The sequence below is a fragment of the Apis laboriosa genome, unplaced genomic scaffold (genome assembly GCF_014066325.1).
Source record: "Apis laboriosa isolate Shangri-la unplaced genomic scaffold, ASM1406632v1 scaffold17_cov146, whole genome shotgun sequence".
Lineage (NCBI taxonomy): Eukaryota > Metazoa > Arthropoda > Insecta > Hymenoptera > Apidae > Apis > Apis laboriosa.
This window is the reverse complement of record NW_025222181.1, coordinates 526,148-540,819: the sequence shown is the minus strand read 5'-3', so window position 1 is coordinate 540,819 and position 14,672 is coordinate 526,148. Positions and strand designations below refer to the sequence as shown.

Below are 14,672 nucleotides of genomic sequence, written 5' to 3'. Positions count from 1 at the left end.
ACGAAAAACCGAGGATTGGTATAGTGCGCCATGTACGTTTAAATTTTTGAGAATGAGTGTCAAATTGTACATATGACTCGCTAATACACGAGTTATATAGTATGCATGGAAATAAAATGCACATGATTGTTTAATATATTGTGTATATCGCATTTTAAAAAAGTTGAAGAAACATTAAACTAGCTAAATCAAGATATCGATCTAGGTTCTCAATCCATTTGTCATTTATTGATGCTATCATATGAAATGCGGTTACACGCTGTCTGTGTAGAAATGGAAAAGATAATAAAAGTAACATTAATTGCGTTTATTCCCGCAACTAAATTTATTTTTAATTAATTTTTAATTGTTTTACCTTATTTATAAAATGATTCGAAGAAGGATATTATAAAAATTAATTACACAATTTGCATAAATATATATTTACTCACATTTAGTTGCATTAATATAATACAATCTGTAAATTATATGATCCTTCCAGTTACGAGTTTCCTCACGATAAAGTGTAGCCAAATTTTCTTTGTAGAAAGATCTTTAATGTGTGAAACAGCGTCGATGCAATGAAGAATTCGTCGATTGTACGAACAGTCGGTTAGCAAGCTTGTGTTTCGATGCATTTGCAAGGCTGCAATATCAAAATGATAAGAGACAGAGAGAGCTACTGCTACGGTTAAACTACTACTCCAGGATGTGTTTTATCTGCAACAAAGAATGATGCCGATGTGTGATGATTTTTCGGTAGAGATGAAGAACAAACAAGTATGCGCACGGTGGGTCAAAATTACTGGGTGGTCGTTTGTCGGCGGCCCGTTCGACTTTCCGGAATCGATGATCTTATTCGTCGATCAACGCTGTTTAGCTCGATAAATACGCAAGGAAATCATTCTCTTAGAGATGATTTCACAATGCTTTTGTCTTCTCCACGATTCGAGCTTGGTCAGCGATAATGTACACTTTTTTTTGGTTTATTTACTCACTACTAATTACGGAGCTGAGCATCATGTATCTGGGCTTCATCGGTACCTTCGGCGCATCCTTTTGACCTCTCGGTGATTTCTCTTCGTTGAGAAAACGTTTCACCTATAATAAATTGATTTTTTTTTTTCTAAAAAAATCATCTTGACTTATTTTAAATATATTTTTTACATTCTAGCATAATTAACCTGTTCATCAATTGCATTAAATTGCCATTTCCATGTATGATTGTATAAAAAAGGTCGATGATCAAATCTGTTATCGTCAGGACTATAACTTTCTGCATGACAGGATGGTGTTAAGATAGTCATTTTATGCCGATTTATTGCATAACATCTATAAAAGTGTTTCACTTTATCTGCTACCTATAAATGAATCCAAATTTAAAAATATCGATACATTTTGTAGCGACAAGGACTAATGACTAGTTACTTCTTTTGAAGTACATTTATCCCACATATGGACAAGTCTACAAAACATAGTGAAGGGCCCAGCACAATCTTGTTTTCTTAAACGTCCAAAAATACCAAGTTCCTGATATGTCATACCCATATCAATTTCATCAAGCTGTGCAAGTTGCCCTGCTTGAAGAGGCTCTAATTCTGCAGTTGGAGGAGCATCCAAAATACTATCTAAAGCCGTTATTCCATGTTTTTTCCTAAAACAGAATTAATAATTGTTTATATATATTTAAAAAATAAAGTTTTTAAAAAATATTAATTATTAAAATATTAACCTAAAGTAAGAAAGAAACGATTTTAAATCATTCTTTGCTATTCCACCAATAGGATTGATATCAGCACTACTACAATCATATTTAGTGAAGTATCCTCGAAGCGCCTCGTCAACATTACTGCTTCCTAATACTAGAAGACCACCTGGTCGTCCTCTAACCCAGAGCATCAATTGGGCAAACAAATAAGATATTACCATTCTTAAACGAGCCTTAAAAAATTATAATAATTTAAAACTTATTTATTTTCTTTTCATAAAAATTATAAAAAATTGAAACTAACTTGTATATTTTGTAGAGCTAAATTTTCTCTAGGAGATCCTCCTTGCACTTTAAATCTTGGTGTTAGCTTAGCGACTTGTTGGAAAATGGACAAAATAGCAGATACAGCAGCATCAATAATTATACTATGATGATAAGAACCAATTTGGTTAGCAAGTTCGGCAGCTCGTGTTTTTGTTTCAGCAGATGAGTTTTCAGTTGCCATATAGCATGTGACTAGAAGAATATTGCATAGTTGTTTTGGATCAGTTGGCACATATTCAAAATCACCAACTATTTTCCTGATGTCAGATAATACCTGTAGATCTAATCAATCATTTATTAAATATATCCTTTACGATTAGAAAAATAATAATACATATAATAATATGTATAAACAATTATAATACCTCCTTTTTTAACAGAGTTCACTATCATATCACACATAGAATAAACCATACATGCTGATGAAGCTGAATCAACACCACCACTCAAAGGCAAAAAAAAACCACCTTGGCAAGAACGCCTTTTCAAAAAAAAAAAAGAATAAAAAACATTTAGATCAAAAATCAAAACGATTAAATTATATTAAGTATAGCTTATATATATAATTATAAATAGACAAACCTCAAGTAATCCCAAAGCCAGCAAGCAGGTGCCATTGAAATTTCTTCATTAACAGTATGATAAGAAAGTTTTCCCGTTATATTTTCATTTTCGTAAGGACCTAGATCTATATCGATTGGTCGATCAGGAGGAGTGGAAATCAAATTTTCGGAAGTTAAAGCAAAATCTACTTTTACACGTGGGTAACTTGGTGATCTGGCTGCTAGATGTGACCTTGATCTAATATTGTTTCTATAACTTCTATAAAAAAAATAAACAATTCGATTAAATTGAAATTAAATTTTAACGAATATTACAATCTTTAAAGTTTAGTAAATATTACAGACCTTATGTCTTCCAAATCAAAAGTCGCAACAATGATTTCTACTTCATCCAAAGCAAACTGCTTGCCACGATTTAAAATCTGACCATTTAAAGCAATGCAAGAGCCTCCATTAAAATAAACTCTAGCACCATCACAACCCCTTAAATTACTAAACATATAACAACCACCAGATTTAAATGTAGCTGATTTAACTAAGTCCACAGTGACATATGCTTTCCGTAATTCAAAATATGAGCCACTACCTTCAAAAACAAAATTATAAATATAAATATATAAGTTCTTCTTTCAAAAAAAATTAAAAATGAAGATTATTATATATGATGCATCTACAAGTTTTAGAATTGGATTTATATTAAAATTATTTCTTTTTAATTTTCAATCTAATTTTTAATGTATGATGAATCTATGGCATTATTAAAATTATATTAACAAAGAGAGATTTCACATATAAAAATTTGTATAATATAATATTCAAATAAATTATTAAATATTAAAAATAATAGTCGTTAATTTAATTAATACTTTCGAAAAAAATTAACTCTAAAACTCTGTAGTACTGTGCATGTACTATAATATTTTCAGCTACCATTCGCAATAATTTCAACACCATCCAAAGACATTGGAATATGATTGCTCATTGGATTCCATAATTCTTCGCATATTTCAAAACCTATACATGTGTCTCTAGTCGAAATAACAGCATCACCAAACGGCACCACTGTTTGATTGGTGATCTGAGATATCATTCTAGGTAGAAAATAGTCCTCCACCATACGTTCCTATATAAATAATTAATAATTATTTGACTCAAACAATACATAATATTGAGACTTAGAAAATCGGGAAATTCTTATATGTATAATTTCAAAGAATAACCTTGGTCCACGGTGAAAACCATCTGGATTCTCTGTAATTGCCGTCCTCGCACATTTGCATCTTGGGTCTGATGAGCAGAATTCGTCGATTCAGAAAGGCCACTCTGCAATTATACGTCACATTTTTATGCATGACCGGCATACCGACATCGATAAGCATATCTTCAGCAACGGTCGATTTAAGAATCATTGCAAGTACTTCCCAGCTATGGAATAACGTGTCTGATTCATAAAAATGATCCTCACAGCTATAACCACTGTAAAAATAAATAAATGATGTTTTTAATTTATACTTCTGTCTATTTTATACATGAACATTTTTTTAATTTTTCTTATTTCTTAAAAAGAATTAATAAATCATTAATAAATTTCACTAAATTTTATTGTATTAGTAAGTATATTATAATAACGTATATTTCATTAATAATAATAGAAGAATTAAGTTTTTTTTTTCATTATCTTTCTTTTTTATATTTCTTTTATAACTCTTTTTATTATTCTTGGCTACTAATGTTTTCATTCTTTCATAATTCATATTTCTTCATTCAGTTTATAAATACAACTTTGAATACTATTTTTAAATTTATTTATATATTATACAGGAAAAAAATTCTATATGTTATGGATGAAAATATATATTATAAATTCCACATTAAATGAATGATTTCTATTTTTTTTTTTAGAGAAGAAGAAATTTTACCAAATTTCTAACTCTGGTCCGCTTCTGTAGGTAGCGCCAGCATCTTTAGCTTCTTGAATACTTTGCAAAATTCTTCTAGAATTTCCGTCAAAGTCTAATGCCCATTGATTTAATGTGCAAACTGCCACTGTCACCGTTCGGCCCATCTTTTTCTTTTTCGAATATTTTAAATAAAACGAAAATTAATGTGATCTACCTGTAAAAACAGAAAAAACAATATAATTTTATTGATAGAAAAGCGAAAAATTACTTGGAAATTGTAACGTAAACATTTATATAATTGGAAAGATACAATGAATATCGATAAATGGACAATCGATCGATCCTTGTCTATCAATTGAAAGCTCATTGATTAGTGGAAAGAATATTCGCCCAGGAAATAACAGCATATCCATTCTTGAGTCCGACAAACTTGATTGATCAATAATTTTCAGTCAGGAAAGGGATGTATAAGTAAATTGCTTAACTGTTTCATGCGACTAAGTAAAAGAAACATTTGAAGACACTGCCAATGCTTTTAAATTAATATTGTTTTCTGATATATCATCCTTGTCACAATTAATCTTTATAAATTGCAGAAATATTTCAAAAATTCAGATTGTAAAACAAGATATAATTTTTTACAATTTTCTCCATAGCATGATTGTAAAACAAGATATTCAATTGCAAAGATTGAGGTTTAAAAGAATTGAGAAAACTAATAACTGTTAAAAAAAATCGATAACATCATTTTTATAATGAATCAAAATAAAATTCCAATACTAAAATTGAGAAAAATTTAAAATTAGTTATGAGTTATTTAATCAAGTAGGTATCACTTAGTATTTATATTCAAATTTGATAAGATAGAACATATTAAATAAAATATTTATTTTTAATTGAAAACAATAAGCATTTAAGTTAATTATGTCCTATTTTTCATTTTTTATTTCTTAAATATTTAAAATAGATTTCATTATTTATGTTATATTATATTAATAATATTAAGCAATTAATGGAATAATATTAATGGAATAACTTTGAAAATCATTAAAACACATAAAATATGTAATACATATATACTATACATATCAAATATATGAATTGGTATACAAAAATATCGATTCAGATTTATTTTCTATCTCGCTTCATCTAATGCAAAATTAAATTAATTATAATTTAAATGAATACATCTCAATTGACATTTTTGTATACATATCAATTATTATTTTGACCTAGAATAGATTAAAGTTCAAAAGTACTCCATATTAATATTGTACAATAATAAGACTTTGATATATTTATATTAAACTAATAATGTTAAAATTAAAAACTGCTTATTTAAATTATTATTATTTGAAATAATATATTTTCTCATTATTATTATCTTCTAATTCAATGAATCATAAAAAATATAACTATAATTATATTATTATTATAAGAAATAATTTCACTGAAATATTCATTTTGGAATAATATTTATATAAGTTGGTATTAGAATATTCATTTAAAATACTATTTATTTATATAATTATTTGCAAAATCCTATATCATTCAAAGAAATGAAAATATTAATTTCAATTTCATCTATTTCAACAACTTATTTTTCTTATTTTTCTTATTTTTCTTATTGCGTGCAAATGATCATCCATCAGAATAGAGCGATGAACGAGAAAGCTCCGCCCCTATTTCTCCGTTGTCAGGCAATCGACAAGTCAGCTTTTACGTTCCTTTTCACTGAAAGGCGTATTTTCCTGCTGGCAGTTCACGCGCTAAATTCGTTCAGGGAACACATCACACGAAATTAATTAATCCTATAACATTCAATGAAATTTGAAAGATGTTTTTAAAGAATGATCAAAGATTTGATTCGACAAATGATTAAAAAAAAAAAGATTTCTATAAAATATATAGGAATAAAAATTAAAGAAAATGAACACGATTGCAAAGTGTTTGTTGGATGGAAGACTTTTGTGGATGATTGATTGCAATTTGAGCGAAAATAAATTTGAAAGTTTCGAGGCAATAAAGTTGAAGAACGAAGAGAAAAATGATCAAGCAGATGAAAGATAACGAAAAATGAAAGATCTTTCGACTAGTAGTAAGGTGAAGGAACTTCAAGCTATGCTTTTCCCGATTCAACCGATTCCTGGTAAGTTTAATCCTTTATAATATATGTTATAATATAACAAACAGAAATAAGAAATATTTGCAAATAAATTCTAAAATATTATTTAAAGAATAAGAAAATAGAAAATTTATCTCAAATTTTTATATCAAAAAATATAAAAAGAAATACACTTAAAGTTATATAAAAATATTATCATTAACATATTAACATTAAAATAATTTCTTTTAAATATATTATTATTATTTAAATAATATATTACTCAAAATAAAGTTTTATTTTATCATTATATTTTCATTTAAAATGAAATTTAGAATTTTATATTTTCCTATATAAAAAAATTTTTATTATTTGATATTTATTTGATATATCAATCCTTTAATTTAAACTTCATATATTTACAATTTTATGTATAATTTTATATTATCAAAATGTTTTTTAAAATTTAAAATTAAAAGTGCATTTATTGCAAGTAAATAAAATAACATTCATTATATTAATATAGAATTCGTTATTAATACAGGCAGTACGCTGGCAAATTTAAAAAAACTTCAAGAATTGCAATTGCTGCAGTTAGGACAATGTGAGATACCACGACGAGAAACGGAATTATCATTGTTCTCTATTCCATTTGGAACCAGAGATAATCAGTCGCAAGAGACTCTTCGAAGCTTATTGGATACTCATTGCATAATAGATGGAATTACTCGTGAAGCTGCTAGATGGCCTACAGAATGCGAGGTATGTAACTACTTATTTAATTACAAAGATAGCTCAATGATATTTAATATTTAATATATTTTTTTATATAAAATTATAATATAATTATAATATATAATATTATAATATTATTAAAATATAATTAATATAATATATATATTATTATTATTAAAGGATTGATAAAATAAATATCAAATAATAAAAATATTTTTATATAGGAAAATATAAAATTCTAATATATTAAAAAAGAGAGCAATTTAAAATCAGGATTATTTATTTGTGAAATAAGTAATAAAAAATAAATCTATTTAAAATATCTATAAATAAATTCTAAATTCTTATTATTATTTTAAACAATAATAATAAAAAATAAAAAATAAATAATAATAAAATTCTTCATACGTATACATCATTGAAATTCAAATAATTCTTATTCAAATAATTATTAATAAGAAACTTAAAAAGAAAAATTAATATTAATTTTGTATCAATATTAATAAAATTTTATTTTTAATTTTTTTAATAGTTTAAATCATTATTCGAACAATATAATTGAGTAATTAATATTTTAGGTACTTCCAGAAAGAGTACGACACATTGAATACGCTCCCCTCGTTCCAGAACCATTCTACGTGCCAACCGGAAAGGAACCGAAACCAAAGCCATTAGGAGATGAGCTTGGAACTGTCATATTTCGATATCACCCAACTGGTGTCACTAGTTATGTAAGTCGATGATACTTCATGTGATAGTAAAATATATGTTTATATTAACAGAGGGGAAATAGATTTTTGAAATAGAAATAATATTTTCTTAATTATATAAGATTTTGCAAATAAATTATTCTCCATAATTCTTCTTATCTTTCTGGATAAATGGTCATATCTTAATCTCGATTCTGCAATGGAGGATTATTTGTTTTAAATTATTTCAAATTTTATCCAGTTTTAAATCAGTAAGGTTTTCAAAAGATTAATAATATATATATTTAACGATCAACAGTTTAGTAGATCTTGCGTAGGCGGGAACACAGTTCCAACGGAATTTCCAACAGATTTGGATGAAAACGGGTCAAAGGATGTTGACACTAGCGACAATGTGTTCCTATTAACCAAAGTGACTAATGTAACGGATACTAACACCGATTTACATTTTGAATCCCGTTTCGAATCTGGAAATCTTTGTAAAGTAGTTAAGATCACGGACACGTATTATCAACTCTATCTTAGAAAAGATCTTTATACTCAAAGACACACGCAATGGTATTACTTTAGAATATCGAATACAAGAAGTAGAACGAATTATAGGTGAACTTTTAATTTTAAGTTAAATTTTCTATTAAGAGGATTAATATATTAATACGAATTATAAGTTGAAAAAACTTGAAACAATTTCAGATTGTCTATTGTGAATCTTAGCAAAGATGAAAGCCTCTATAACGAAGGTCTTCGACCACTTTTGTATTCAATCGAAGACGCCAAGAAACGAGCTGTCGGTTGGAGAAGATGCGGAGAAAATATTGCTTATTACAGAAATGATTCGTCGTACGTGTTATTATCTACTCAGACGTTTTGACAATAATAATAATAATAATAATTTTTTTAATACAAAAAATATTAAGTATAAATTTAATATTGTTTTTTAATATTGAATTTGAAAAGGTTTCGAAATATTCAGATTTCAAATATTCCTAATTTTTTATTACAAGTATTTTGTTTTTCAGAAGTGACGAGGAAAAAGAAAAGCATACATTGACGTTTAACATTTCTTTTCCTCACGACAGAGACACTGTCTATTTGGCACATTGTTATCCATATACTTATACCGACTTACAGGTAATATAATAATAAAGTATGTTTGTATTTTTTATTTTTTCTTATTAAATTGATTGAATTAATTCATTGAAACTTATTGTTAAAGGCAGCATGTGATAATAAATAACAATATTCATCAAATATGTAATAGATAATTGTCTCTAATTTTTTTTTTATTTAATATACAATTTCTGAAAGTTAAGTTATTAAGATGTTGCAGTATATTCTTTATGCTTTTAATTCTTATTTTTATCAATTTCTTTATTCTTATATTACAAATTTATTGATATTTAAAATGAACAAATTAAGAATAGTTATAAATTAATAGTTTTCTTTAATCTATTCTAAATTTCTTCATCCAAAATTATTTTTACATTTTACATTATTTGCTGAAAACAAAAATTAAATAAATCCGTGAATAAGAATTTACAAAATTGATAAAAATAATAATTTCTAAGCGATTTACAGCATCTCAAAAAATTTATTGATTTAAATTCAAATATGATTAAATAGTTTAAATATTATTAAAGAAAAGGTCATTTGTACTTATTATTTCAACTATTGTATAAAAATTATGAATGGTAAAGGAAATTTTTTTCCTTATCTTAAATATATTGAAGAAAAATCATTGGAAAATTTTTAGGAATATCTCAGCAAACTAGTCGCCGATCCCATAAAATCTAGATATACCAAATTGAGATTATTATGCCGTACACTGGCAGGAAATGGAGTTTATTATTTAACCATTACTGCCCCTACATACGAGGAAGTACAAAGAAAAAGAGGTATCGTTATCACGGCAAGAGTTCATCCTGGTGAAACACCATCTAGCTGGACAATGAAAGGAATTATTGATTTTTTAACTGGAGAATCGAATCAAGCCAGAGTATGTATTTCTCAACAGATAATATCACAATCTTAATTTCAATTTTAATCTTAATTTCACTGCTTCTTTTCAAATATCATTATCCATAAAATGTGCATATATCTAAATGTTGTTTGTATTGTTATATAAATTAAAATGCAATCTCAATAAATGTATTGAGAAAGATTTTTAACAAACGTAGGTACTTCGTGAAAGATTTGTGTTCAAATTAGTTCCTATGCTGAATCCAGATGGCGTTATCGTAGGCAACAATCGTTGCTCGTTATCGGGGAAAGATTTAAACAGACAATACAGAACCGTGATGAGAGAAAGCTATCCCTCCATATGGCACACTAAATTAATGATTCGCCGATTATTGGAAGAATGCGGAGTGGCAATTTATTGTGATCTCCACGCTCACTCTAGGAAGCACAATATATTCATTTATGGTTGTGAGAGCAAAAAAACCGCTTCGCATATTAGACTTTCTGAGCAAGTGTTCCCTCTAATGCTGCACAAGAATGCAGCTGATAAAGTGAGTGATTTAAATCGTAGATTTATTTTCACATATTTTTTACACTGTAAAATAGTAATAAGATTAATAACAAATACAATATTGCTTAATTAATTACGCAGGATCGTAATCGAAACATGTTATGAATTTTTTGTCACTTTAGAAATCGAGAAAAAGAAACATTTCTTGTTCGTATTTTATTTTTTTTTACGATGTATATGTACATGTTTTTATAAAATATCCTAAAAATAAACCGACAATAGGTTGATTCTTCAAGAGATAATTTCAAGCAAATTTCGACTTTATTAACGAATTATTAATGAAAAATATCGGGTTTGAAATTATCTCAAAAATCATCCTCATCTGACAATTTCTGGAATAACAATATATGTGTGTGTGTGTGTGTGTCTCAGAAATTTCAATTTTTCAGAAGAAATGGATTAATTAAAAGTGCAATAGTTAATCAGGCACTATATTTCTCTTTCTTCCTTAAATCTCGAACAAGATTTAATTTTTTAGTTCTCATTCGAAAATTGCAAATTTCACATGGAGAAGGGTAAAGAGGGTACAGGAAGGGTTGTAGTTTGGTCTATGGGGGTGCAGAACAGTTACACGATGGAAGCATCGATGGGAGGAACAAGAATAGGTTCTAGATCTGGGACCCATTTTTCTACTCAAGATTACGAGCAAATTGGAAAAGTGTTTTGCGAGACTTTGTTGGATTTTTTCGATCCAGATCCTGTCAAGGTAAATTATGATATATTCTTCGTGAACACGCGCCCTTCCATTTTGACTGAATCTACATATTAATCGTGATAATTTATTTATTGGAACATGCAAAGGAAAGGCTTCGGAACAAAATAATTATCAGATTAATGAAGGGTGGCTCGAGTGCCGAAGAACCAACTAACATCGATTTAACTGACTACTCCAGGTAGTCATCATTTCAACGTTAAAACATCATATCACTCCCTCATACCAGAGACATGCATATTTATTATTTGTTAGCGATGAAGGAAACACATCAGATAATTCAATCTCAGAAGAAGAAGAAATAGGATTCTCGGAGGGCACATGGACCTATACTGTGAGGCAACCAATTGTTTCACCGCAATATCTATATGCACCACCCCCTACACCAACATTCATTCCCCTTCGAAGCTTAGAATTGACTAAAAGAAGGAGTAAAAAAGGACTACTGGCCACTAACAAAAGCTATCTTCGACGAAGAAAGATGCTGGTAAAATTTGAAATATTCTTAATTTCTTTCTATTTCTTCATGTACAAAATGTAACTTAATATATGGGTTATGTATCATGTTACATATTAATATGTATTTATTATACATATTATAATTTCATATTATAAATATTTTTAATTTCTTTCTATTTCTTCATGTACAAAATGTAACTTAATATATGGGTTATGTATCATGTTACATATTAATATATATTTATTATACATATTATAATTTCATATTATAAATATTACATATTATAAATATTTTTAATTACTTTCTATTTCTTCATGTACAAAATGTAACTTAATATATGGGTCATGTATCATGTGTCATATATTATGTTACATATTAATATGTATTTGTTATACATTATGGATTGATATTTAGACGAGAAGGACAGTGATGGATTTGCCAACTACAGATCCTGGTAGCGATTTTTGCGAGTATAATGATTCAGCGGATGAAGAAACAACGAAACAAGAACGTAAAGTCATATCATTATAATTAGATGTAAGGTAAAGTAAAGTAAAAAATATAAGAATAAAATTTATCTTTATCAGATTCTTCAGCAAAAATTCTCGGATATTCTAAAGAAGATGCTATTCAATTTACGCAGAAAGAAACAAATGATGTCACCAATGATAGTTTAGTATTGCCGGAAATAGCGAGATCTCGTAGCATATCATTGGACGAAAATTTCAGTGTTATTAAGGAGAAAGCAAAAGCGAACAGAGAATCACATTGTCTTCGCTTGGTCAGGTGAAATATTATAGAAAAATGTTTTGAGAAAAAAAAATATTAAAATTTATAAATAATAATAATTATATGTTTAATATAATAATTATATGTTTAAATTTATATAGAACATTGAGACACCATTCCCCTGTTGCGTTAAGAAGTCAGGACATACAAATTAAACTTAGTTCACTGCGACAACAAATATGGATGGGAGTTACGGAAAATATCGAGAAGAATATTGCGCATCCTTTTGTACGGGAACCATTAAGTTGGGGAATATCCAATATGGCGTTAAGGCAAGATAAAACAGATAGTGAGGCATTGTTAAAGTATGCTAAATTTTCTTAAATATTATTGATAAATATTTAAATAGTAAATTTAAATATTCAATATTTTGTTTTATTTTTATTTTAGAAGAGATATGAAAAAATTGCAATTTTTTGAATATTTTACTATGAAAAGTAATACAAAAGAAATACAAAATAAATATAAACATAAAAAATCGATATATTCAAATGATACTAATTTGCGATTAGAAAATCAACTCGAGAATATTGAACAGAAACCAAAGAAAAAGAAAGTTCCTCTTAAATGGCAAAAAATGACCAATTCTAGAATGGAAGAAATGCGTCGTGGTAAAACATCTTTTTTAACTATTAAAGCAGATTCTTTAAAACTAGTTACGCTCGAAATGCCTTCTAAAGTACAAACGCGACAACTTAAAAACGAATACAAAAGAAAACATCACAAAAATGGCTCTATTTCTAATGGGGAAAAAATATCGAGCATTACAAAATCCGAAATGCATTTGCAAACACATTCACGATCCCATATACAGTTACAACCTTTAATTGTCCCTTTATGCGACAGTTTTTCATCAGATGATTCTGCTAATTCTCATACACAAGAAATTTTAAAGAAAAAATGTAAAAAAAAGAAACAATCAAAAAAAATAAAATCGACTGCCATAACAGGAAAGAAAAAACGTGCAATTAGCGCTAATACGTTACGTAATGCGTAAAAGATTTGATAAAATGTATATTGACATTTTGATCAATATATTTCATAATTGAAGTTCTTATTCGAATTTTTAAATATACTTCGTATATTTGTTATATCTAATAATAAAGATAATATAAAATTAATGTTTCTTGAATGTACCATTCTTTATCACCATTTGATTAAAAACTTCAATTGTTACGTAACGAATCTTTCCAATATATTAATTAAAGCATAAAATAATTAATCAATATACTTACAATTTTCCGCCGATTAAACGGGATAAAAAGAACAAATATCAAAAATTGTTTTCAGATATTAATCCCGCGTTATTTAAATGACATGCGCGAAAATCGTGCTATTTTTCCATGTGTTTTTTACGAGAAATTGATGAATTTACGATTCAACAAAAACATAACCTCACAAATTCTTATCAACATTTTTAATCCCAATTTCCGTTAAAACAATTTATCACTGTTATAATAAATCGTCTAATGGAAATGTATTTTTAAAATGGGCTTTTTTAAACGAAAATCTTTTAAAATGTATAAATTTTTAAAAAACTTATTTTGAAATTTTTCAATATATTATATTGTCATTGAATTTTTTAAGTTTTTAACACAATTTGCACATAAAGCAATGAAATTCTGTTCAAGAATCACTATATTATTATATTCGTCACTAATATTGGGATTATCTTAAAAAGATTTTTAATCGTGAATTTAACTACTATCGTAAAAACAATTACTGTTTTTAACAAGGTGCTGCCATCTGATGTTAGTCAGAATTGTAAATAATAATCATATGTGTATGATTAGATTTTTTGCTTTAAATATTTCAAGTGTCATTAACAAAATAAATAAGTGAAAGTATATTTTAAAGATATCTTTATTATTTCTTTGTGTTTATTTTATCAAATGAATTAATACTATATACAATATATATATATTGACATCATGGAAAATATTATATATCTCATCTTATGTATCTTTATTACATTTCATATAAATAATGAATAAAAATTCCTAATATGTTTTCTTTTTATTTATAAACTGTATTGCTTTAAATTTATTTATTTAAACTATTAATATTCGGCATTATCGCTGAACAATGTTTTAAATTGTATATCATATATGTATTTTGCATCTTCTTAAAAATACATTATAAAGTTAAGAATGT

The 14,672-nt window shown here is 27.0% G+C and overlaps 2 protein-coding genes across 4 annotated transcripts; one reads left to right on the top strand and one right to left on the bottom strand.

Annotated features, from left to right (window-relative positions):
* Positions 1-398: 398 nt before the first annotated feature.
* Positions 399-14,212, bottom strand: LOC122711671 (glutamine-dependent NAD(+) synthetase). 3 transcript variants are annotated; one of them, XR_006346146.1, is made up of 13 exons: positions 13,754-14,212; positions 4,497-4,692; positions 3,798-4,053; positions 3,508-3,700; positions 2,923-3,163; positions 2,597-2,836; positions 2,380-2,495; positions 1,992-2,296; positions 1,712-1,920; positions 1,408-1,633; positions 1,164-1,340; positions 770-1,080; positions 399-699 (listed from the first exon to the last, which is right to left on the bottom strand). XR_006346146.1 is itself a non-coding variant. In XM_043930671.1 (13 exons), the coding sequence occupies exons 2-13, from the start codon at positions 4,640-4,642 to the stop codon at positions 671-673; spliced, it is 2,241 nt and encodes a 746-aa protein (XP_043786606.1). In that variant the 5' UTR covers positions 4,643-4,692; positions 13,754-14,212; the 3' UTR covers positions 399-670. The 3 variants fall into 3 exon arrangements, 2 of the variants coding, with proteins under 2 accessions (XP_043786606.1, XP_043786607.1); XM_043930671.1 differs by having other exon boundaries at positions 978-1,080; XM_043930672.1 differs by lacking the exons at positions 399-699; positions 770-1,080 and having other exon boundaries at positions 1,210-1,340; positions 1,422-1,633.
* On the top strand, positions 6,288-13,515 carry LOC122711672 (cytosolic carboxypeptidase 2-like). Its single transcript, XM_043930673.1, has 15 exons — positions 6,288-6,627; positions 7,127-7,344; positions 7,896-8,048; positions 8,326-8,630; positions 8,721-8,867; positions 9,047-9,158; positions 9,781-10,023; positions 10,205-10,537; positions 11,036-11,263; positions 11,359-11,450; positions 11,525-11,756; positions 12,144-12,240; positions 12,317-12,515; positions 12,620-12,823; positions 12,909-13,515. The coding sequence occupies exons 1-15, from the start codon at positions 6,555-6,557 to the stop codon at positions 13,513-13,515; spliced, it is 3,243 nt and encodes a 1,080-aa protein (XP_043786608.1). The 5' UTR covers positions 6,288-6,554.
* Positions 14,213-14,672: the final 460 nt, after the last annotated feature.

Bases quoted from the DNA above. Each gene is read 5' to 3' on its own strand.
- LOC122711671 (XM_043930671.1), bottom strand. From the start codon at position 4,642: ATGGGCCGAACGGTGACAGTGGCAGTTTGCACATTAAATCAATGGGCA. The intron at 2,496-2,596 runs GTTTGTCTATTT...TTTTTTGAAAAG, and splicing joins TGGCTTTGGGATTACTTGAG to GCGTTCTTGCCAAGGTGGTT. The intron at 1,921-1,991 runs GTTAGTTTCAAT...TAATTTTTTAAG, and splicing joins TAGCTCTACAAAATATACAA to GCTCGTTTAAGAATGGTAAT.
- LOC122711672 (XM_043930673.1), top strand. From the start codon at position 6,555: ATGAAAGATCTTTCGACTAGTAGTAAGGTGAAGGAACTTCAAGCTATG. The intron at 8,049-8,325 runs GTAAGTCGATGA...AACGATCAACAG, and splicing joins CAACTGGTGTCACTAGTTAT to TTTAGTAGATCTTGCGTAGG. The intron at 11,264-11,358 runs GTAAATTATGAT...GAACATGCAAAG, and splicing joins TCGATCCAGATCCTGTCAAG to GAAAGGCTTCGGAACAAAAT.